This window comes from Bubalus kerabau, chromosome 9 (genome assembly GCF_029407905.1).
Source record: "Bubalus kerabau isolate K-KA32 ecotype Philippines breed swamp buffalo chromosome 9, PCC_UOA_SB_1v2, whole genome shotgun sequence".
Classification (NCBI taxonomy): Eukaryota; Metazoa; Chordata; class Mammalia; order Artiodactyla; family Bovidae; genus Bubalus; species Bubalus kerabau.
The window spans coordinates 95,046,873-95,072,432 of NC_073632.1; the positions used below are offsets into that span (position 1 = coordinate 95,046,873).

The following is a 25,560-nucleotide window of genomic DNA, read 5'->3' on the forward strand; positions in this document are numbered from 1 at the left end:
TTCAGTTGTTTGACTTGGGCTGCCGTCTATGGGGTCGCACAGAATCGGACACGACTGAAGTGACTCAGCAGCAGCAACCCTCACTAATGGGATATAATTAAATACTAGAAATGGTGTTTAATTAATGGCTTGTTTTCTATACTTGACTGTTTATGTTTTCAGAGGCATTATCATTTTTTTAAAAGTCATTTTATTTCTGAGTTATCTTTTTGAAAATGATACTAACTAATGTTTTTCACATGTTTACCATGTGCTAGTCAGTGTTCACAGTACTTTTCATGTATTCTCTTATTCCTCATGTCATTTATGCGGTATGTACCCGCTTCCTCCTCACTTTACAGCTGAGGAACCTGATTGATAGAATAACTTGTCAAGGTTATATAGTTGTAAGTAAGAAATTTAGATGTAAACCCAGATAGTTTGACTTCAGAGTCTTTATTGTGTTAATTTCATTCTACAGTTAATATTTATGTTTAGGGTCTTTTAATATTTTTACTTATTTTTGTATTTCCCACATGTGGCAGTAGAATCAGGTATAGAAATTCCTATAACATTTTTTATGTATCTGTAATATTTAAAGTCACACTTTCAATGGAATTTAAATAAAAAATGGTTGCACTGATAACTAACATTTAATATTGGTAGCTAAGTCCCATTTCAGGATTCTGGGTATAAAAATTAGAAATTGAAGGAAGAAAGATACCATTTTTCTTAGTATTATAAATTTTTATAATTCTAGTTTTATAATTACTGAAATATCATTATTCATTTAGGGTTATGGCTGAGAAAGTTATTTGTCAAATAATCTATAATAGAGTGAGTGTTTAACAATCAAATTAGAGACTTAAACTGTTTATTTATCCTGATTTCTCATTACTAAATATGACTTTGGATAAAGAAATATTTTATTGACACCTTAGAAAAACTAAGACCAGTGAATGATTGAATTATTCTCACTTCCAGGTTGGAACTAATGGGAAAGTCATAGGAATTGACCACATTAAAGAGCTAGTAGATGACTCAATAAATAATGTCAGAAAGGATGATCCAATGCTTTTGTCTTCAGGGAGGGTGCAACTGGTTGGTAAGTATCAAAAAAACTTTGAAAATTTCCTCTCAGGAGAATTTTTATTTTCATAAAAATCCCATGCAAGTGACAAAATATTCAGAGCTAATTATTGCTGCTTCTTTTTTTTTTTAAAACAATCACTTTTAAGTACTAAGCAAGAAAATAAATTACTCTAAAATATTACACTGGTTCTACCTTGACCAGGGGTGACATGACTATTGACCATTTCAGAAAAGGTCATGTTGAGTTCCTTCTTCATTACTTTTTAAAGAAGTAACATCAAAGTAATCAGTGTTGAATATAGAAAATGTAAATGGTACACAGAGGTGTGTAAGATAAAGAAAGCCTCTCTTTTTCCTCATGTTTTTCAGACATATAAATATGCGTATGAATAAATTATACACACACACACAGTTTTTTTGGAGAAGGCAATGGCAACCCACTCCAGTACTCTTGCCTGGAGAATCCCATGGACGGAGGAGCCTGGTAGGCTGCAGTCCATGGGGTCGCTAGGAGTTGAACACGACTGAGCAACTTCACTTTCACTTTTCACTTTCATGCATTGGAGAAGGAAATGGCAACGCACTCCAGTGTTCTTGCCTGGAGAATCCCAGGGACGGGGGGCCTGGTGGGCTGCCCTCTCTGGGGTCGCACAGAGTCGGACATGACTGAAGTGACTTAGCAGTGGCAGCACACAGTTTTTAGATTGACTTATAGTCTACATATTGTTCTTTTGTTTGCTTTTTTCCATTCAGTGGTATTTGTGGACACATTTCCATGTGAGTATGTTTTATATTGAGAAAAATAACAGACCTCAAAATATGCAGAAAACATAAATGTGAAGCTTAACAAGCACCTGTTTAATCACCACACTGATCAAGAAATGGGACATTATCAGCACCTTGAAAGTCCCCTGCTTTCTGTTCCCTCACCATAACTACTTCCCTTTTCTCTAGTGGTAACTAGTAACATTACTTTTAGGCATTTACTACCTAATTGCAGTTCCGTAGATGGTGTTCAATATCTTGAATGTTAGCTAAATGGAATCCTACAGTACATATTCTACAATGAATGACTTTTCATTCATTGTTAGGTTTGTAAGATTCATCCTTCTTTTTGCATGATAGTTAATTTTTATTGCTGTATAGCAGTCAATTGTAGCAACATTACCAAAATTTTTTTTATTAATGCTACTGTAGATGGATATTTTGGGTTGTTTCTGATTTAGAGATATTCACAGTGCTGCATATTCACAATGTACATAAGTCCAGATGCTGATATACACTCATACAAACACTTATTTCTGTAGGTGTGTTATTACAGGTTCATAGACTGACCATAGATATTACAAAAGCTGTTTTTTGAAGTGGCTGAACCAACTTACATTCCCATCAATAGTATATCAAGGTTCCTATTGCTTCACATCACAATCCCAATACTTGGGGTTACTAAATTTTTCTCTTCACCCACTTAGTATATGGTAGTATCTCTGTGGTTTTAATTTTGTATTTTAATATTAATCAGTGAAGTTGAACACTTTTTCATATGTTTGGCCATTTGGATTTCCTCTTTTGTGAAATTTCTATTCAGATATTGAGTTATATTTTTCTTTGATTTGTAGGACTTTTATACACTCACCTTTTGTCTATTTATACATACTGTAAATCTCTTCTCCCACTCTGATCTGTCTTTTTACTCTCATACTGTTCTTTTTGATAATTAGAAATTCTTAATTTTAATATAGTCAGACTTACCCATTTCTTGTAGTGTTTTTTATATCCTGTTTAAGGTACTCTGAAATCATGAAGATACATCCTTGAATTCTTTCTCGGACATACTGCCATTTTAACTTTTTACATTTAGACCTTTGATCTTTTTAACGTTCATTTTTGTGTATTCATGAGGTGTAGGGGTCCAAGTATCTATTTTTTCTTTGAATTGTCCGTTGTCCCAGCAGCACTTAGTTAAGTGATTTTAAAAAGATCTGTCCTTTCTCCGTTTTAAACCTCCTATAATTCTTCACACTGGGTAATTCTGTCAGAACAGGTGTTTAAAGCACTTTTTTCTTTCAGTGGGGGATGGACGATTGGGATACGCCGCAGAAGCCCCTTATGACGCTATTCACGTAGGAGCTGCAGCCCCAGTTGTGCCGCAGGCAGTGAGTTGTTGTTTTTTTCTGTTTGTGTACTTTATTCAACTAACGCTCTTAAACATTTATAGGAAATGACTTCTATTGATGTTGAAAATACCATCTATGTTACATTGTGTCCTTTTTTTTTTTGGCTGATAATTATGCTCAATTTTTTAACTTGAATTTTAATTTTAATTAGCTGTGTATTTTAATTAGTTAGTAGGCATATACAAACATATACATTTTCATATACAAACAGTTGTATAAATGACATGAAGATGACTAAGCCGTGGCTCATGACTGTCTTATTTCAAGCAGTATTTGATTCAACTAAGAACGAGTACACCAGTAAAATTGGGAAAATCCCTCTGGAGTTCATGACCTGGTAATCACGTGGTGTGTTATGTGCAAGACTATGTTAGGTTCATGGGTAAGACCAGGAAGTATTTGTCATACATCTTATCCTCACTGACCTTACTAGAAGAGATCTATCGCACATATATCAGGGAAATGAATGATTTGATAGCATATCATCAGCATATGATAGATATTGAAGGGAAAAGAAAATACGCCTTGTAGGAGTTCAGAGGAAGGGGAGTATGTTGTATAGAATAGTGAAGGAGATTTCATACAGGAATAAAATTTGAACTGAATCTTAAAGAATAGTAGGAAGAAAGAAATCTTAATTTGCATAGTTGCAATGAGAAGGTAGGCTATTCCAGTAGTATATATTACATAGTCAAGGAAATATTTAAGTACAAAATTGAGTTTTCATTTCAGTTAGACTCTGATAAACATGTCAGCCCAAATAATCCTTGGCTTAGATTTCTATTACATGTGATTCTTACATAGTTCTTAACTAGATGACAAAGGGCTAAAATTGGCTCTCTTTTGCCCAGTCTCATTAACTCCCCAACCTGGAAGTAGTTTTGTGTGTGTTTACACAGTTATGAGGAGCTGAAAGTTTGAAGATTTGTTCTGATTACTGACTTGTCACTCATTGGCTGAATGACTTTAGGAAAATGAACTATTCTCTCTGGCCCTGTTAGGTATTTTTAAAAAAAGACCAAGCTAGTAGTTTTTAACAGAAGTATTAACATGATGTAGAAAGTTGTACAAGTCATAAGTAAATAATGAATTTTCATATATGAACACATGATCAGTAGGTTTTTTTTAACTTCTTAAAACTTTTTTTCTTTTTTGAAAATATTGGCAACCCAGGAGGAACAATTAAAATCTAAAATAGAAATGTGTTTAAATGAAAGATTCTTGGGGACAGGACTCATCTTCCTTACTAAGATCCTAAGATGATCTTGAAGGGCATTTCTGGCTTTAGCTCGGTATGAATTTGAACATTTGTAGTAGCAGGTGGAGTATTATTTGGGGGGTGGCTCTTTACATCTGATTAAATTTGAAGATAGACATGCTGGAGGGGCTTTCCAGTTTTAAGAGAATAGAGTCAAGATGTTTATGCCTCCTTTGGATACCACCTCATAACAGCTAGAAAAACAAGAAACAGAAACAAGAAATATGAAACTCTATATTCAGTTATCTAGGAGATTATATTTAACAGTCCTGAACGCTACAGTGTATGAAGACAGAGAAGCAGATAGAGTAATAACTGACCTGGAAGGGTGGAGGAAGCTGAACCAAAGAGACTGCAGAGGGAAGTATCAGTGCAGAGCCTGCTTGTTTTGCAGAACTCAGCAAAAGCTTAGAAACTGGAGGCATCAGGATCTTGGAAACCAGAGATGATGTTGTGGCCTGAAAAAAGGAGCTGCTGCTTGAAATTCTTTATGAGGAACAATTAGCCCGAAGCCCTAAGAAAATTTCCAGGAACTGAAAGACATGATTCTGTAGTTTAAAAACATCTATTGAGTACATAGTATAATGAATTTAAAAAAGAGGGGGGGGACCCACAATATCACCATGAAATTTCAGAATATTATAAAGAGAATATTTGAAAAGTTTCCAGAAAAACAAAATGGATCGTTCATTAAGGGTCAGTAATCAGACAGGCATCAATCTGTAGATAAGCAGCATTAGAATGAATAAGAGGCAAAGCATCACAATTCTGAACTGAAAATGATTTCCAGTTTCCAATCTTGAATCCTGTACCTGCACATACCACTAAATACATAGAAGAAAGATAATTTTAGACTTGCAAATCTCAATCTCTTTAAAAAGTATTCCACATACTGTTCCACAGAATACTTCTGGAGGAATTGCTTTAAATGTCATCAAAAAATGAGGGAGTAGAGAGACAGTGGGAGAAACCAGAAAGCAGCAGCCATGGCGTCTAGGAAGGTAGGACACCTCGTTCAGGAGAGAGATGGTCAGAGTTGCCCGTATTGTTGCAAAGGGCAGTCCCGGTGTGACAGCTATGCAGCGGGCCTGGAGAGTGACCAGCCTGGATTTATAGCAGAGGAGGAAAAGAACCAGAAGGGAGCTGACAAAAAAATAGAGGAGTAAAAGAAAAAAGGAAGGTGCTTATAAATAGACTTGACTGTATAAAAATTTCATTAAGAAGCTGTTGGAAGAAACACAAAGAAAATTAAGTGAGTGAAAAAAAAAAGAAAAAGCTTCAGTTTTTAACTGCAGAGAAAACAACTATTCTACAAGAAAGGAAACAGTAACTGAGTACCTCTTGGCTCAGCTGCAAATTATGTTTACCCAGTCATAACAGAAAATGGTTTTCATAAAAAATGATGATCTTGGTTGGATTAGGGGAAAGAAGCAGAATGCAGCTGGCCCTCTGTATCCAAGGGTTCCACATTCCAAGGATTCAACCAATCACAGATTGAGAATATTCAGAAAAAAATTTCCAGAAAGTTCCAAAAAGCACAGAACTTGAATTTTTCATTGCAGTTTGAAGTTGTACCTGGCAACTGTTTAGATGGTATTTGCCTTGTATTAAATATAATAAGTCTAGAGATAATTTAAAGTATATGGGATATATAGATTATATGCAAATACTACACCATTGTCTATAAGGAACTTGAATATCTGTGGATTTTGGTATCAGAGATAAGGTCCTGGGATCAGTCCCCCTTGGATACTGAGGGACAACTGTTTATGTATGAGAGCTTAGTCCTCATCTGGCATATAATTTGAAGTAGAAAAGGAAATGTTATTCAGCATGGTGACTATAGTTAATACTATGTTAATTGTTGACTATATTAACTATAGTTAATAATACTATATTATATAATTAAAAGTTGCTAGGAGTAAACCTTAAAAGTTTTCATCACAAAAAAATTGTAATTATGTGTGATAATAGATGTTAATTAAGTTTATTGTAGTAATCATTTTACATTATATACATATATCAGATCATTATGTTGTACACCTAAAACCAACACAGTGTTTATATGTCAATTATATTTCAGTTAAAAAAAATAAATGGCATGCTTTAGAAGTAAGCACTATAAAAAAAGACAGCTAAAAGGTTTTAAAATTAATGGATTAAAGGAGCAAGATTGAGGGAGAGGGAAGAAGTCTATTTTTTCGTTGAAAATCTTGACATTTAGAGGAATTGGAAAAAATAAGATAGACTTGCTGACAACCAAAATTTTAATTAAGGACTCCCTTCTCTGGGAAGGTTTTTTCCTTACTGTTTTTGATTGGTGGTCATCTTTCAGGCTGCATTCACATTGTAACATGTGACTTAAAAATTTTCTAACCAGAGGGGCTTTAACTGAGCAATTTTGGTTCTTCATTGATAGGGGCGTCCTCTTTCTAATGCTGCAGGGACTCCAGCCCTACCTTCCTTTATCATGTCATGCTGCCTGTGATCCTAAATTCAGTCGTAAAACCAGAGTTCCCTTATCTCTGGTTCAGTGATGACTTAAATTCTTAGATAGGATAGGGATTCCTTGCTGATTTTCTACACTTCCCCTCTTCCCCTCCAAACTACAAAGATTGAAAACAGGCATACAAGAATTGAAATTTTCTGCTTTGCCTTTGGTCTTCTCAAGAGGATAGTCCACATTATGTGGTTCAACTAAAACATTTTGAGCTTTGCAGTTATACTAGGTACTATGTTTGAGGCTAAGGGCACAAAGATGAATAAGACACAGTCCCCGTCATCAGAGAATTTGTACTGTAGTAGAGGAGGTCAGTAGTAAATGAGTGTGTGAGTAATTGAGTAACAAGTTTAACAATGGAAGAGTAGATGTACTAAATAAGGTACATTTCTGCTTTCTGCCCATGGACACAATGTTGTGTATAGTGATGTAAAATGACTATTAATATAAAATCTATAACCTGGTGTGTGTGTCCTTTTCTCTTTCTTTTAGCTAATAGACCAGTTAAAGCCTGGTGGAAGATTGATATTGCCAGTTGGTCCTGCAGGTGGAAACCAGATGTTGGAGCAGTATGACAAGCTGCAAGATGGCAGTGTCAAAATGAAACCTCTGATGGGAGTGATATACGTGCCTTTAACAGATAAAGAAAAGCAGTGGTCCAGGTGGAAGTGATTTTATCTTCTGCTCTTTCTTCTTCCACACATGCAAGGTGAAAGGGTGTGGATTTTAAGAGATCAGACTGCAAGAGCCGCTTTTTTGGTTGTCAACTTTATGCTACTCCATTTTAACATCAGAAATTCACTACATTAAAAATGTAGAAAAGTTTTGCATGGTCTGTCCTTCTTTTGATTTAACTCATCTTTGGGAAAGGGGGTGAGACTTGGTTGGCACAAAGGTGTTTTTCTTTTTAAAGAGGCTGTCAGTCACTCTTTGTAAAGTTACTTTATTATCAGCCACTCTGTTTCTATATTGACAACTAATTTTTATATCTGCTATATGGTCATGGAAATGAAGGCTTTCATCTGAAGAGAAGGGATCATTTCCTGCCCTAGTTCATCTTCTATTATAGCATTGTTGTGAAGAGAAAGAAGGGAAAAAATACTCTTGTCCCAGTTTTCGAAGGTGTCAATGCCAGAGAGGACATTGTCGCTCTGAACTTGACTTCTCTCTTTCAGTCAGGTTCATAGATGCCTGACAACCTGTGCCTGTTTTATATCCCGCTGTTATTTCAGAACCACAGTAAGGAAGAAGCTTACCATTTTATACAACAGACTGGCCAATTGTTGAGCTCCTCTAAGTTCCTTGGGAGGGAAGAGGGTTCTGTGAGCGAGTGCCCAGGTCTCACACACCCACCCAAAGGGCCAACAGCATGTGGCATATCTTCAGCACAGCATGGCTCATTTAACGCCCACTTTTGTTTCTGTGTCTCAGCATCATTGGATATTCCCTTTGAAGCCAAGCTTTCTCTGTTTTTTCTCTTCCTTCCCCTGCCCACTCTCTCCAGGGGGAGGGAGTGAGATCCATAAGTAAGACATTAGCTAAGACTACTTGAAATTAACTGCCAAAATAAGAAAGGTCTTACTGTTTCCTTGTTTTAGAATCTGTTTTTACTTGACAAGAGGTACTTATTTTAAGATGATTTCTTAATAAGTAAAATGGCGATTATAGATTTAATGTTGTCGTTGTTTAGTCGCTAAGTAGTGTCTGACTCTTTGTGACCCCATGAACTGCAACACACCAGGCTTCACAGACCTCTCAGTTTTGTTTTCTGGGAAGAGGAAAGATACCTTTTTAATGAATGTTTAACAGCAAAAGTGGTAATGAATCTAACTCTGTTTGTTCAAAACTGAGTTTTACTTTTGATTAATTCTGACTGGCCATTTCTGTTGATCCTTATTAGGAAGTGCATTTTAATTCTTCACCTAATGTAGTTATTAATAAAGTTAAGGACTTCCCTTGTGGCTCAGCTGGTAAAGAATCCACCTGCAATGCAGGAAACCTGGGTTCGATCCCTGGAGAAGGGAAAGGCTACCCACTCCGGTATTCTGGCATGGAGAATTACATGTATAGTCAGTCCATGGGGTCTTAAACAGTTGGACACGACTGAGCGACTTTCACTTCACAATGTAGTTATAGCTGTTTTCTTTGAATTCTAACCTGGATCACAGCCAGGTTAAAGTTTTTTAAAAGCTAGCAGTCTTGTCAATTAGAATCAGATATAGTTACAAACTTCCTTCACTTTGCTTCTAGTATGGTTATATAATTACAAAATACTACAATTGCTGCTCTATAAATGCGGCAAACATATCACTGAAATTACTGAAATATGGTATCAGGTAAGAGTGCTTTTTGTTTTTATAACCAGATATATATAAAACGAGTTTTGTTTTTATAAACAGAAGTAGATTTAGCTTGAAGGTAATGAAACTTAAGTTTCTGGGCCCTCACTTGCTTTGGGCCATTTATGGCCTTATACCAAATTTTATATACATAGTCTTGTTTTTAGTTTACCTTTTTTTTTTTTCCCTTCATAAAGCAGCTCCCCCCCACCCACTTACCCAATTATATAAGCTTCAGGCTTCCACTTACCTGTATTTTACCCCTGATAAGACTAAACTATTTGTATTAAATTTAGGATAATTTTTAAATCTATGGACAATTGTTCAGTCATTTACCAAATATTTAAATATATATATATATATATACACACACACACACTTGGTTTTCCTTTTGGCCTTCAACTTTTTAAAATGCTGAGCAATTTTACATATATGCAAATAGAAAACTTTTCTCCAGTTGTACTAAGAAGATTTTCTAATTTTTTCTTTTGCAAATTTACTATGTTTTCAAACACATTTTCCTACATCCAAAGATGTAGTTGTAATTACAGAGATAATCAGTTACTTAGTTGTAAATCATGAAGTTTAAAGAATATAAAACAGAATCTAGAAATGAAATTGGAAAAAAAAACTGATGTTAAAAAAATTTGTGCTGAAATTATTAGAAAATAGAATGTTTTGAAAGAGTAAAGCATCAATGGTTAACTTAACATCTTAAGGGACCATTCATCTGCTATTCATTTTTGTGTTCATAAATTGTCAGTCAAGGTCCAAGTGTGCTTAGCTAGGATTTTGAAGTGATTTTAATGAAGGGACTATTCAAAGAAATATGGGAAAAGTTACGGGAACTGTAAAGGATGCGACATAGCCAGGGACCAGGGATTCCCAAGGTGATAGTAGGAAGCTGTTACCACTCTAGACCTAAAGGTGAGGAAACAATTTTACTGGAACCCACTGACAGCGGAGACAGGGTCGGGAGCGGGGAGTCTCTGACAGGAGGTGTAGCTAGAGAGCGAAGCAGCTGCTCCCACATGTAGGAATCGCCTCAGTTCTCTCCCACTGCCCTCTTCTCTCTACCAGGGCATCACAGCAGACCAACTTAACTTTAAGTCAGAGAGGAAGAGGTCTTCGGCCAGATGTAGTCTGAAGTCAGCTTTCACCACCTCCTTCCTTCCCCTTTCCTCCCATGGAGCAGATATCTCTGCTGCTTTTTAAATTTAGGTATGGAAGAGATTTGAGAGGGCGTCTAAGTGTTTATATGTCTTGTTTTTACTGCCATCAGGCTAATCTATACTTGACAGGAAAAAAAATGCATCTGTTTTAAATTGCCTTTGAAAAAGCAACTTCTAATACTTTTCTTTGGCAATTCTGTTAAATTTGTTAAATATCTTCAGTGTGATGACCTTCTAATACATCATTAATTCAACAAGTGTGTGTGTGCCCACTACATGGGCATTGCTGCAGGGCCAGGAATACACATTTGTGAATTTGAAACTGACCATTCTAGTGGAACTTACGTCAGGTAGAGGATCCAAAAAATCAAAAAACAAGACAAACAGGCAGTTAGAGTGCAGTGTGTTGAATCTGGCTTGAGGGTGGTAGGGAGCAGTTGTTCAAGCCAGGCAGTGAAGGGATCAGAATTCCATTTCAGAAAGATAATTTTGGTTGTGGGGTAGAGAGTAGATTGGAAAGGGATAAAGCTATAACCAGAAATAGAAGATACCTATAGCAAATCAGGGGTGCAGTGATGGTGGGCTAAATTAAAGCAGTGGTGGTAAGGATAGAATGTGATTAAAAAGTCACTTATATTTTCTCATCTCACATGGGAATTATGTAAAAAGCTTCCTAAGTCAGTTTCTTGTCAGGCTAGATGATTTTTTTTTCTTCAGGATTAAAGACTCATCCCAGTGCTTTTACAACTATTCCCTTGTTTCTCACCTGCTTTTCATCCTTCTCTAATTGAGGCATCCAGAGCTAGGGAGAGTGCTCTTTGAGAGTGAGATCCAATCATTGCTGGAAAGGTGTGCTAGAAACTAGATGGAGAAAAAAAAAAAGGACTTAGTGGGCATGCTGAATTCTCATGTCAAATAAACCCGGAAACTTGAATGTAGACTTTTGTCCCCTTATACTTGGAAAAATATTCCTTGCAATTCTGATGGATTAATAAAAGGAGAGAGAATGCCAGATAGATAGGCGGTAGACCTAGAATCTGTGGTATTATGTTCAAGACTATAGATAGGTAATAGTTGCATTAGTTGGTTGCAACTAACTAAATACAAATATTTATTTATATTTTATACATACATGTTTATTTTATATACCTAGAAATGAACATTTTGTTAATCTTCTGGTAAGTTTTATTTTTGTTTTTAATAGCCACAAGGGTCGATGGAATAAGTCCATCTCTGTTTTATGAAACAGAGGAATGTTTCAGGGTTCTCGTTCCATAAGTACTTTGTCTATTGATGTCTTCTTAAAGTGCCATGTACGCATGAAAAGGATGTTATGAACTGACTGGGCATTTCTAGGATTGAGGGTATAGGTCCTAGTGTATCCAATTGATCCTGTGTTCCAAATTGTTCTATACTGTCCCTTTTTAATTTCTTTACATGTGTTACACAGCATTATGATAAACTTTACATTCTTAAAGGCAAGAATATTGTTACTTTTGGAATTCTTTTTATGTTTTTCATAATGCTTTGCACAAAGTTAATTGTACAAAGCTTGTATTACCTCAGAAAGCCCATTAATTAGAAAACATTCATAGATTTTGATTGTTATTTCCTGACAGTACATATTTTCAGTTGTTCTTGATAAAGAATATAAAATACTAAATATTAGTGTCTTAGAGTTATTAGCCTAATAATTATGTGTATAATTATTTATTATACAATAAAGTAATATGTTATATATAGTTATTAATCCAGTTAATATTAAACTAAATAATCTAAACAATCTAAATAAGCTAATGTTAATCTAAATAATACGAAGTCAAGTGGGCCTTAGGAAGCATCACCAAGAACAAAACTAGTGGAGGTAATGGAATTCCAGTTGAGCTATTTCAAATCCTAAAAGATGATTCTGTGAAAGTGCTGCACTCAGTATGCCAGCAAATTTGGAAAACTCAGCAGTTGCCACAGGACTGGAAAAGGTCAGTTTTCATTCCAATTTCAAAGAAAGACAATGCCAAAGAATGTTCAAACTACCACACAATTGGACTCATCTCACACGCTAGCAAAATAATGCTCAAAATTCTCTAAGCCAGGCTTCAGCAGTTTGTGAACCGTCAACTTCCAGATGTTCAAGCTGGATTTAGAAAAGGCAGAAGAACCAGAGATCAAATTGCCAGTATCCGTTGGATCATCAAAAAAGCAAGAGAGTTCCAGAAAAACTTCTATTTCTGCTTTATTGACTACACCAAATCCTTTGACTGTGGATCACAACAACTGAAAAATTCTTCAAGAGAAGGGAATACCAGACCACCTGACCTGCCTCCTAAGAAATCTGTATGCAGGTCAGGAAGCAACAGTTAGAACCAGACAAAGAACAGCAGACTGGTTCCAAATTGGGAAAGGAGTACGTCAAGGCTGTATATTGTCACCCTGCTTATTTAACTTACATGCAGAGTACATCATGCGAAATGCTGGGCTGGATGAAGCACAAGCTGGAATCAAGACTTCCAGGAGAAATATCAATAACCTCAAATATGCAGATGACACCACCCTTTATGGCAGAAAGTGAAGAAGCACTAAAGAGCTTCTTGATGAAAGAGGAAAGTGAAAAAGCTGGCTTAAAACTCAATATTCAGAAAACTAAGATCATGGCATCTGGTCCCACCACTTCATGACAAATAGATGGGAAAACAATGGAAACAGTGACAGACTTTATTTTTGGGAGGCCCCAAAATCACTGTAGATGTTGACTGCAGCCATGAAATTAAAAGACGCTTGCTCCTTGCAAGAAAAGCAATGACCAACCTAGACGGCGTATTAAAAAGCAGAGACATTACTTTGCCAACAAAGGTCCATCTAGTCAGAGTTACGGTTTTTCCAGTAGTCACGTATAGATATGAGAGTTGGACCATAAAGAAAGCTGAGCACTGAAGAATTGATGGTTTTGAACTGTGGTGTTGGAAAAGACTCTTGAGAGTCCCTTGGACTACAAGGAGATACAACCAGTCCATCCTAAAGGAAATCAGTCATGAATATTCATTGGAAGGACTGATGCTGAAGCTGAAGCTCCAATACTCTGACCACCTGATGCAAAGAACTGACTCATTGGAAAAGACCCTGATGCTGGGAAAGATTGAAGGTGAGAGGAGAAGGGGACGACAAGGATGAGATGGTTGGATGACATCATCGACTCGATGGATATGAGTTTGAGCAAGCTCCAGGAGTTGGTGATGGACAGAGAAGCCTGACATGCTGCAGTCTGTGGGGTCACAAAGGGTCAGACACAAGTGAGCAACTGAACTGAATCTAATTAATAGCACATATATAGGGCTGCGGTCTATGGGGTCGCACAGAATTGGACACGACTGAAGTGATTTACCAGCAGCAGCAGCAGCAGTTTTAAAGAGCCTTTATAGAAATTTAATACATACTATTTTTTATTTTAAATGATCTATGCATGTAAGTCAGATTAAAAATATGGTTATGTAGAATTTTAAATATTAGGAAAAATTAAGAAGGTTAATAGATTTTGAAGTCTTAGGATGTGACAAGGTTATACATGCCATGGCAGCAAATTTTTGGTTTTCCTTAACAACTTAAATGTTATAATTCAGATCTGTAAACTTAATTTCTTTTCCTTTTTTTGTGTGTGTGGGTGGGGGCGGGGGGGATACTGTTAATATCCTTGCCTTCTATTTGTTTTCCACAGTAATATTCCTATCAAAGTAATGTACATGCATTGTAAAAGGATAAAACAAACACACAAGAATAAAAGTCACCCATAATCCCAGAATCTAGAGATAACCTCTTATTAACATTTTATAGATTTTTTCTTCTTTTCTATATATCCATAGAAGTATATACATTTCTTTTGTATTCCTGAGATCATAGTTTTATTTTATAATCCCTCTTTATTTAATAAAATATCATCAGCATTGTCCTTCATCATTAAATATTTTTTAATGGTATGATTTTTTTCACCAGTTTTATTGAGATATAATTGACATATAGCATTGTAGTAGTTTTAGGTGTACAACATAGTGATTTGGTATGTTGCAAAATGATCACCACAATAAGTTTAGGTCTTACATTCAAGTCTTTAACCCATTTTGATTTTTGGGGATGTGGTGTTAAGATAGAGGTCTGGTTTCATTCTGTTTTCATGTGGCTGTCCAGTTTTCCCAACACCACTTATTGAAGAGACTGTTCTTTCTTCATCATATATTCTTGGCTCCTAATTAATTGACCATATATGCATGAGTTTACTTCTGGGCTTTTTACTCTGTTCCATTGGTCTCTATGTCTGTTTTTATGCCGAGTACCATACTGTTTTGATTACTTTGGCTTTGTAATATAGTTGGACATCAGGAAGTGTGATACCTCCAGTCTTATTGTTCTTTCTAAAGATTGCTTTGGCTATTTGGAGTCTCTTGTGGCCCTGTACAAAGTTTAGGATTGTTCTATTTATGTGAAGAATGTCATTGAAATTTTGATAGGGATTTTATTGACTCAGTAGATTACTTTGGTTAGTATGGATATTTTAACTATTAACTCTTCCAATTCATGGGTACGAAATATATTTACATTTATTTGTGTCATCTTCAGTATCTTTTGTTAACATTCTGTAGTTTTCAGTGTACAACTCTCACCTCTTTGGTTAAATTTACTTCTAGGTATTTTATCCTTTTTGCTATAATTGTAAATGAGATTGTTTTCTTAATTTTTCTTTTGATAGTTTATTATTAGTATATAGAAACAACTAATTTTAGTTAGTTATCATCTGCAAAAAGAGACAGTTATACATCTTTCTTTCCGATTTTGATGCCTTTTATTTCTTTTTCTTGCCTAATTGCTCTGGCTAGGATTTCCAGTACTATGTTGCATAAAAGTGGCGAGAGTGGGCATCCTTGTCTTGTTCCTGATTTTAGAGGAAAAGCTTTCAGTTTTTCACCATTGAGAATGATGTTAGCTGTGAGCTTGTCATATGTGGCCTTTATTATGTTGAGGTACGTTCCCTCTCTACCCAGTTTGTTGAGAGTTTTTAATCCTTTTCCCTTTTCAAAAAAATTTTTAAATGAAGAGGATATTTAGAAATGTACTATATTGTTGGGCAATAAAGATATTTATTGACAAAATCCTTAGTACCTTGCAACTGTAAAATGTGGTAAAATGATTAAAAAGTATCTTTAATTCATATTTTTAAAAGCACGAATAAATTTATGAATAGAGCATTTTGCAAGTAAACTCTTTGAAGATTAAGTATTTTAATGCTTGCATGAATTTCATTAAAAGCTGTTTTATGAGAATTATAGTACTTATATTATTTGGAAGAATATATTAAGAGGAGCCAGAACTGGTAACTTATCATTTGACAGACAATCCAGTGCTGTATGACAAAGACAACTTATGGGAGAAGTCATTTTCAAAATATTTTCTTGCACAATTTATAAAATTCATATTTTATAGAAAATACCATATTGTCCAAAAATCCCTTAATTCACCACATACCTGGGAAATTTTAGCTCTTTATTTATCTTTCCTTCAAATTTATTTAACAGCTTTTTAAAAACTTAAAAAAAAATTTATTACAGACAAGTTGCAAGAATTGTGCAAAGAGCTCCTGAATCTCTTCATCCAGAGTTAACAATTATTAATTAACACTTTCCACATTCCTTTTCATTCCCTCTTTCTATATATGTATACACACACACACACATAACATTTTTTTCCCCTGGATCATTTGATATTTAGTTGCAAACATCATACTTCTTTAACCCTAAAGTACTTGAGTATTTAACAATGTTGCTTGTTACTCAGATTATCCTCAAATAAGAAGCTTTTCTGGTAGCTTTATTTTTTTACTTTTAGCAGCTTTATTGAGGTATAATTTATATACCATACAGTTTGCTTTAGCCTGCATTTTTATTCCTGCCTTCCTCTCACTGGCAGTTGCTGGTACAGTGCTGCAGCTGGCTGAGCAAATGGTTTCTCTTAGAGCTGATAAAGCTGCCTTATGAAATCAGCTGACAGGTATATTATACCTGCAGATGATGCTTTTTCTCACAGAGTTTGGTTTGAGATTGACCCACTCAGTGATTGCTCAACAATATACTCAACAGATACTCTAAACAAAAGACTAAATTTGTGTCCAGTTTTGTGAATATAAAGACTTATCTGAACTCTAAATACTTAAGTTATTATTGTACAATAAATAGTATTGGCAAGATCCTGGATCTAAATGTTATCATTTCTCTGAATTTTTGGTCTTGAAGGAAGAAAATTACTTTTGAATTAAAAAAGAAGTAAGGCCCTTCAGTTTTCATTCTTCATTCTGGAGTAGCATGAACGATGTTTGAAATGGCTGATTTCCATTTTTGCTTTGACCTGAATCATTTGCTTAGGTGTTTTTTTTTTTTTAATGTAATATATTGCTTGGGGATCAGTATATTTTTACTGATTTATTAGTTCTATCTAAACTGTTAGAAAGCCAAGTTTTATCATATGTAACTCCTACTTATATATTTCTCTCTTTCTCCCCCCAGGGATGAACTGTAAAAGCAACATCAGCTTGACCAGTATAATAATATTACAGTGGATTGCTCATCTCAGTCCTCAAAGCTTTTGAAAATCAACAGCATCACAGCTTGTTTTGAACTTTCTTACACTATTTTCAGCATGAAAATGTGTGAATTTGTGGGGTTTCTAATTCTTCAGAGAGGCATAGAAGCCAGATTGGAAAGAAGAAGGATGCAGACTATAAATTTGTGTATTATTACTTTAACATGCCCACGTTTTCCTTTAAATATTAAAAGAAGGGGTTCTGCAAAATGGAAAACATGGTTTGTGAATTGATTTTGAGGAGTGACTTTTCTTTTCTTAGGCACTTAATTCTGTTCTGATGTTAATTTATCGGACTGCTTTTGTGTATCAGATAACACCACCATTCACAAGTTAAGATTTTTGGTTTTTGGGTGTATGTTAGATGCTACTAAGAAAATAGAGATGAGCTTCCTTTTTAAAGCTTTTGATGTGGTGTCATAGAATAGCATGTTGTAGATACAATCAGCTGCTTTGTTACCTTAAAACTAAGCATTTGTAAATATTAAAACTTAAGGAGATGGCAGGTGATGTCCCTTAAAACACTCGGCTGTTCAGGTTGAACATAACGGACATAGTTCTTCCTTTTTCTCTTTAAAAATGATAGGAGACTTGTAGCTTAGTATTGTTTTTTCTGTTTCTAACTTGCTGCTCATAATGTATATGGATTTAACATGCTGTGTAAGCTGTGTCCTAGTTACTGAACAGTTTATGCAGTGCTGCTTTGCCAAATAAAGTTAAAAGTGAAAGAGGCATTGGTGGTGTTTGAATATAGAAGAACCATAATGTCCACCAGGTACAGAATGCTAAGGTCACAGAGAAAACATTGTTTCTCTGATGCTCCGTTTTGTGAGATCTGAGTAAGTTAAGAGCTTTAATCTAACTGCACATTTGAGGAATGTAACGGTTTCTTGGGGACAAGAACTTCACCTCATTTATTATTTTTCTTTGCCTAACACAGGGCCTCTTATAGATGTACCGTATGTGCTGAATGAATGAATGAATTGACTTGATGTCAAGAAAGAGCAGGTTAAGGATAAATTTACCAAAACCCATCTATGACCTACAAATAGATTTATTAATATAACGACTGTAAAATGAGTTTAAGTCAGTAACACATTGGGATCTTGCTTAAATGTTGTGATCTTCTCTTTTACAGCAGGAACTTAGTTTTTTAAAGGGCTCTAAATCTTGAAGAAATACACGCTCTAGAAGCTATCAGAACTGGCCCTCCCAGCAAAGCCCTTCCTTCTGTTGTGTGCAAGTGTGTATGATTCTGGCAGGCAGAGCCTTAGTGAGGTGCTGAGGCAACTTTCCTCCACCTCTTAAGTTAAAGTCTAAAATATCACTTCTTTGAAAATAGCTTTTAAAAATTGTACATACGTCTTTGACGAGTGTCTCCTCTTGGGCAGTGTCTTAGGCACAGGAAACTTGCATTAGTTGATGACCAAAACTTGTGAGTTCATTGCTGGCTTCAGTTTGCTGTGGTTAGTGTTGCTTCTGGACTCAGGCCGTGAACTCTTTTGATCCAGGACTTGGCATTTGCGATAGCTTCAAAGGTCAAATATTCTCAAGGACTTTAAATTAAGTCTTCAACTTATTCACTCATCTGTATCCTTCCTAGCCATGATCAACAATTTATGTTAAGTCTGTTAGGTCTTGGGGATAGAAAAAGGCCCTTACTCTCAAGGGGTGTGTAGTCTGTAGTCCGGTTGAGGGGACAATTTATAAATCTGATAAGACAAACTAATAAGTGGCATCTGATTGGTGAAGACACATGCTATGCCAAGCCTTGCTCTTGGACTTCACACTTTTTGAATTAAAAAATGTTTAGGAATTTCCCTGGGAGTCTAGCGGTTAAGACTCCAAACTTCCACTGCAGGAGCTGGGCTTTGATCCTCGGTCAGGGAACTGAGATCCCAAATGCTGTGTGGCCAAAAAAAAAAAACCCCAAAGATTTAAAAAAAATTTTGAATATGGAGGAATGGATTTTAAGCAAGCACCATTCATTAATGGGTAAAGATGAATGAATTTTAACTATATGAACTTTTAATTTACATATGTTTTGCTCAAAGAAGAGACCAAATAGAGCGCCACTAAGAAATCCTGCTTGAAGAGAACTGACTGGCCCTTGGGGCCCAAGGAAGTTTGTGTTTATATATTATAATAAAGAGGAAAAAACCTGATAATTTCCCTATGCTTAATCCTTCCAGTATCACTGGGGCAGTGGTCGTGTTGGTTCCCCACTTCAGGCTCTTTTTTTCTAACTGACCTGTTGTCCCGGGTAGGACTCTTCCATGCCCCCTTGCTTTGGTTCCTAGAGTGCTCTCCTGGGCCGTGAAAGCCTGCCTCCTTTCCTCATTGTCTCCTTACCCCATCACCCCCACTCCCCACCCCCACCCCCATTTCCTGTGCTGCTTTTCTTCCCTTTCCCTTCACTTCCTTCCCTTTTTCATGAGAGGAAGTTCTAGGGCTGCTGGGTCTAAACTCATCCTCACTTGGGTGGAATATCCAGGCTGGTGATGGTAACAGTGAGGATACTTTAAGTATTAATACAAGAGGCAATGATCCAGGGACCTAGGGCAGCCGAGGACATCTGTATTTGAATTCCCACGCCTTGAACATTACTATGCCCCTTACAGCCTTGCTTGCATCACATTGAGTAATTTCTTTTGCCAGCACTGTTTGTTTATTTAGGTTTGTTGGTGATTATCCTATCAGGATTTTGCTTAGAAATTAGCTTACAGATCAAAGAGGCTGCAAAATTTCCATGATAACACTATTGTATTAGTTTTCAGTCAATAGTAAAAAGGATATTTTCTTGGGGGTGGAGGGGGCAGACCTGTGCTACCACTGTCCAGTGTCATGAGAGAAGTTACACAGCATATCACTAGCCAAAGAAAAAAAAATTCAAGCACAGTTTATATTGAATATGTATCACTTTTGCACCATCATAAAGAAAAAAAAAGGTAAGTCTGAGCAACATATCAAGTTGGAGACCATCTGTACTAGTAAGTATTAAAAGTTGTAAAAAAAAAAAGAGGCTTAAGAATAAAATACAATTTATTAAAGAATATTGTACACATAGATATGGGACATCTTTTTATCAAGAATTTCAACACCATAGCAATACTAAATTGTGTTTTAATTTCTTCATGTATAAAAGATGTGCTGAAAGATGCATGCCTCAACGGTTTTTATTTTATTGAATATGGCTGTAGGTGACATCCTTCTATATAAAAACAAACTGCACAGCATCACATAAAGAATACAAACATCTTAAGTTCATTCATACAGTCATTTCTCTAAACTCCTTAAGGAGAAATCTAAATCTTTGCTCAACTCTAAAATTCAACAAAATTCTTGAGTTTCTCAGGAAATAAAAAATAACCAATTTATTTGTTTTCCGACCACTAACTACCCATTTCTTAATATATATCTCCAACCCAAATTAAGTCCTTTGCTAAAGGAACAACCTACATCAGGTTCAGTCTAAACATAGTTTTCTAGAGGGTTTTCAAGTATCTTAAAAGATTTACCACTTATGGTAAAAAAAAAAAAAAAAAAAAAAACTATTATATAAATAGAACACATACATTCGCCTCAGTAGAGTAATTTCTAGAATGTGTATTGTCCCAGCATTAAGCAATGGTGGAAATAAATATGCCTTTAAAATCCTACAGATTAAAAGGTAAAAGATGCTAAGCTAGATGCTGGTTTTCTATAAAGATGAATTTGTGCAAAACTCCCTTATGCTCTGGGAATATATAAGCCTGGCATTAGCTGTTTGTATACTGTAACATTTTAGAGCATTAAATAAATAATGGGAAAACTGCATCACTCCACTGAATGGAAGAATCACTGATTCTTAAGTTGATTATTTATTCATGAATCACTGACTCTTAATTTTGCAAAAGCTGTACCCAGAGATCCATTCAGTGTTGTTTTTCCATTTGAATGTGGTTTTTTCCTTCCCTCAACACTAATGTTGAAAACCAGTGACTATATAAGTGAGCTGCTATGTTCTGGACCATTGAGCAGCGTTGAGTAGATCCAAGAAAGAACTAAACATCCTTCTTGTTCATTTTTCCCTCAGCTAAGTGTTAAGTTTTTGACCTGCCAGGTTCTCTGCTTCTGCTTTGATTTCCTATCTCACTTGATGACCATGTTAGAGCTACTTGTAATCCAAAGTCTGAGTTACTCTCCATTGGGAGAATGAAGCAGCCACGTGACATGATGTCAGTCAGCGATTGGAAAGAACTGCTATTTACCTTCCCGGAGGCCTCATTGACCTGATCATTAGGCTTATAGCTTAGATATTCCTGCCAAAGGTAACATCTCATTGAAGGTGTGTGCTCAATTGAGATCCATCCCCAGAAACAGGTTTTGAAGAGGAGAAGGGAAAGGAGAGCACTGGAAGCTGAGAGGAAGGGGAAGGCCACGGGACAAGGGACGCGGGGTGCTATGAAGTGCCAAAGGCTGGCTTCTGTGAAGCAAAGTTAACACTGCCATTGTCAGGCACCTCTAGAGACACTGAATTTTCTGCCTTGGCTAACTACAAATTCCTATTTTTAGGGATAGCTTACATAAATCAGAATTAGATTTGTAAAAGTCTTTAATCATGTGGACTCCTCTAAATTTCAAAATGTGTTACATACTTCCCAAGGAAAATCAATAAATAAAAGCAAAGGTTGAGTATTTGCAGAATCTTCCAGGGTTTTCAGTAGTTTTCTTAGCTTAGTTAAAAACAAGAGGTAATAAATATCAGAACTCAAACTATGTGTAAATTATAAGTGAAACATGTCCTTGCCCTCAGCTGTTTAGATTCCACTTATTATAGATACATCCCATTTATGAGGTAGTCAGATTCCTCAGATGTAATGGGACGAGCTTTTTTAAGTTTCTGTTTCACCAGTCGTAGTCGACAGGCAACCATGAGAAGCAGCGAAGCAGTGATAGCCAAACCCAGGGCCAGAGGTAGCACTGCACCTGTGCAAGGTCAGAAATGAACAAGGGTGAGTCAGTGATTAAGAACAATAACAGCTACAATCTACTATATGATAAACACTGTGCATGCACTATTTTATTTAACTTGAACAACTCAGTAGGTACTTGTACTACTACAAGTACTATTAATACTACAAGTAGGTACTTGTACTACCTCTGTTTGGCAGATTAACTGAGGTACAGAAAGATTAAGTAATTGGCCTGAGAGCACACAGCTTGTAAACTGAAGGTCTAGGTCTCAAACACAGACTTCCTTAAAGCCAACTTGTGTGGCAAGTTCCTGTGAGATGCATATGCCATCAGCAGGTACAAATGTTGCAGTCAGACTCCCCATATCCAACTTTAATAGACATCCTGTAAACAGACAACTGCAAAGACACTGTAGCCATAGGAAATATTTTCACTGTAGCTTACATTTATGGATTCATACATGATCATTCTCCATTAAAATAAATATGGACGAACTCCTGATTCCTTGCTCTGGTTAGGGCTTAAAGACATTTTTATTTCCTAAAGCCAGAGAACCTACTCTCAGCCTGTAGAACCATTATTAAAAACTTTAGGAAGTGACTTCCCTGGTGGTCTAGTGGCTACCACTGCGCTCCCTATGCAGGGGGTCCAGGTTGAATCCCTGGGCGGGGAACTAAGAAACTAAGAGTTCAGGTGCTGCAACTAAACATCATGCATGCTGCCACTAAGACCAGGTGCAGCCAAATAAATACTTTTTTTTTAAAAAAAGCAAAAAAATCTCTACTTCTCCTTCATGGGTTTTTTTCGTGTGGGGTTGGTCCTAGACACCTAGACTAGAAGCATCTTTTAGAGCCATCCAGGAGTCCAGAAAGGACAGAGTGTACCCCAGATCAGTCTGTCTTATCAAGCTCAGCAGGGTCTATTCTTAGTCTGCTTTGCTCTGTAGTCAGGCCAGGCTTGGAGATGGTATGGCAGAAATATTTTTAGCTACAGGGGCCTTGCCAACTGGTGGAACTAGAAGAGCAAAAATCTCCATTGCATAAACTGACTTCATAATATTTTCATTCATTCATTTTGCATTAATAGCCATGTGCCTGACACTGGTAATCAAAGATAGTAAAGAGTGCTTTATACATGAAGTACTTTAATTCTCACAACCACCATATGAGTTTGTACTGTTTGTATCCCCCTTTTACAAACGAGGAAACTAAGTTATCGAGGATTAAGTGACTTGACTAAGTATGGGACGTGGTACAAACAGTACAGTCTCAGAACCACTATGTATACCACTTCTTCAAAAGTTAAATGAGATCATTTTCTAATGCCATTTTCTAATGATCATCATTTTCTAATGGTCATTTTCAAATCTGGGTAAGAAAAACATTTAAATGAAAAGATACAATAAAGTATTATAGTTAATATGGTAGAATTATATATGAAGTGCAGATATAAAAAGGAGTGGTCCATGCATCTGATTTCTAGGACGTTTGCTTGCATGATTTAGATGACTGATGGACCTTGTTTAGGGTAGGCAAGAGAGATTATTTTTTGACAGTTTCATATTGAGATGCCTACAGCCATGAAATTAAAAGACGCTTACTCCTTGGAAGGAAAGTTATGACCAACCTAGATAGCATATTCAAAAGCAGAGACATTACTTTGCCAACGAAGGTTCATCTAGTTAAGGCTATGGTTTTTCCTGTGGTCATGTATGGATGTGAGAGTTGGACTGTGAAGAAGGCTGAGCGCTGAAGAATTGATGCTTTTGAACTGTGGTGTAGGAGAAGACTCTTGAGAGTCCCTTGGACTGCAAGGAGATCCAACCAGTCCATTCTGAAGGAGATCAGCCCTGGGATTTCTTTGGAAGAAATGATGCTAAAGCTGAAACTCCAGTACTTTGGCCACCTCATGTGAAGAGTTGACTCATTGGAAAAGACTCTGATGCTGGGAGGGATTGGGGGCAGGAGGAGAAGGGGATGACAGAGGATGAGATGGCTGGATGGCATCACTGACTCGATGGATAAGTCTGGGTGAACTCCGGGAGTTGATGATGGACAGGGAGGCCTGGCGTGCTGAGATTCATGGGGTCTCAAAAAGTCAGACACGACTGAGCGACTGAACTGAACTGAACTGAACAGCCAATCCAGGTAGAATTTTCTATTCGGTTCTTTGATTAGTTGGGCTTAAATATGTGAAGCGCTGGGACTTCTCTGGTGGTCCAGTGGTTAAGAATCAGCCTGCCAAATGTGGGAGACATGGATTTGATCCCTGACCCGGGAAGATTCCACATGTCATGGAGCAACTAAGCCCATACACCAGAACTACTGAGCCCGTGTGCCGCAACTACTGAAGCCCGCATCTCCTGGAGCCTGTGCTCTGCAACAAGAGAAGCCACTGCAAGGAGAAGCCTTCACACCGCAACTAGAGAGTGGTCCCTGCTCACCACAACTAGAGAAAGATCGAGCACAGCAGCAAAGACCCAGCACAGCCAAAGTAAGATAAATAAATAAAAATTTTAAAAAATATGTGGAGCCCTTTAGGATTAAGGTGGTGGTTGCAGCTACAAAACTGGGTGAGACTTCCAGAGAGAAAGGGAAGAGAGAAGAGGGCCAGGAACAAGGCTTTAGGAGACATCAACATTTAAGAGGGCAGACAAAGAAGAGAACCAGAAAGCATAGAAAGAGACATGTCAGAGGGATGGCTGGCAACCAACCGAGTGGGGAGTCCTGGAAGCAGAGGGCCGAGGCTATTTCAAGAGGACAGTGGTCAGCGGAATCGAATGCTAAGGAAAGGTCAAGTGAGGCGAGGCCTGGAGAGGCCACTGCGCTTAGCAATTGGGAGTTCATTTACAGGGAGATTGAAGGCTGAGGGATGCTGTTTTGTTTCTTGTATATTTTGAGAGCTAAATGTGTCTAGGGGAATGAACCAGTGGAGATTATAAACATGGAGAATTAATAAATGATGGAAAAACAAACTTGAGGTGATAAGGAGCTGCATCAAGGTCGGGGGAGGGATACTGACCTTGGAAAGAGGGGATACTTTTCCTTTAGCACTGGAGGAAAGGAAGAGAGGGTGGAAGACTTCCCTGGTGGTCCAGTGATTAAGACTCCACACTCCCAATGCAGGGGACATGGCTTTGATCCCTGGTTGGGGGACTAAGATCCCACATACAGCACAGTGGGGCCAAGGAAAAAAAAAGAGAGAGGGTGGGTACTGACAGGTATTGGGGGCAAGTAACTGAGAAAGTTCACTCCTGATGGTGGTAGTGGTTTAGTCACTAAGTCATGTCTGACTCTTGCAGCCCCATGGACTGTAGCCTGCCAGGCTCCTCTGTTCATGGGATTCTCCAGGCAAGAATACGGGAGTGGGTTATCATGCCCTCCTCCAGGGGATCTTCTCGACCCTGAGATCGAATTTGAATCTCTTGTGTCAATCTCTTGTGTCCTACGTTGACAGACAGGTTCTTTTC

At 36.9% G+C, this 25,560-nt stretch overlaps 2 protein-coding genes across 5 annotated transcripts in view; one reads left to right on the forward strand and one right to left on the reverse strand.

Moving 5' to 3' along the window:
• Positions 1-17,869, forward strand: part of PCMT1 (protein-L-isoaspartate (D-aspartate) O-methyltransferase) — a 43,008-nt gene extending 25,139 nt beyond the window's left edge. Inside the window, exons 5-9 of one of the 4 annotated variants that reach the window (XM_055535934.1) lie at positions 964-1,084; positions 3,142-3,227; positions 7,499-7,668; positions 15,380-15,523; positions 17,060-17,869. In XM_055535934.1, coding sequence (XP_055391909.1) covers positions 964-1,084; positions 3,142-3,227; positions 7,499-7,668; positions 15,380-15,523; positions 17,060-17,072 — 534 coding nt within the window. In that variant the 3' untranslated portion in view covers positions 17,073-17,869. Of the gene's footprint in view, positions 1-963; positions 1,085-3,141; positions 3,228-7,498; positions 7,716-15,379; positions 15,524-17,059 lie in introns of those variants that run through there. The other 3 variants (XM_055535936.1, XM_055535935.1, XM_055535937.1) reach the window with 3 other exon arrangements.
• Positions 17,870-20,155: 2,286 nt separating this feature from the next.
• LRP11 (LDL receptor related protein 11) overlaps positions 20,156-25,560 on the reverse strand; it is a 57,174-nt gene continuing 51,769 nt past the window's right edge. Inside the window, exon 7 of the mRNA XM_055535930.1 lies at positions 20,156-22,103. Within this exon, the coding sequence (XP_055391905.1) occupies positions 21,949-22,103 (155 nt within the window). The 3' untranslated portion in view covers positions 20,156-21,948. The remainder of the gene's footprint in view (positions 22,104-25,560) is intronic.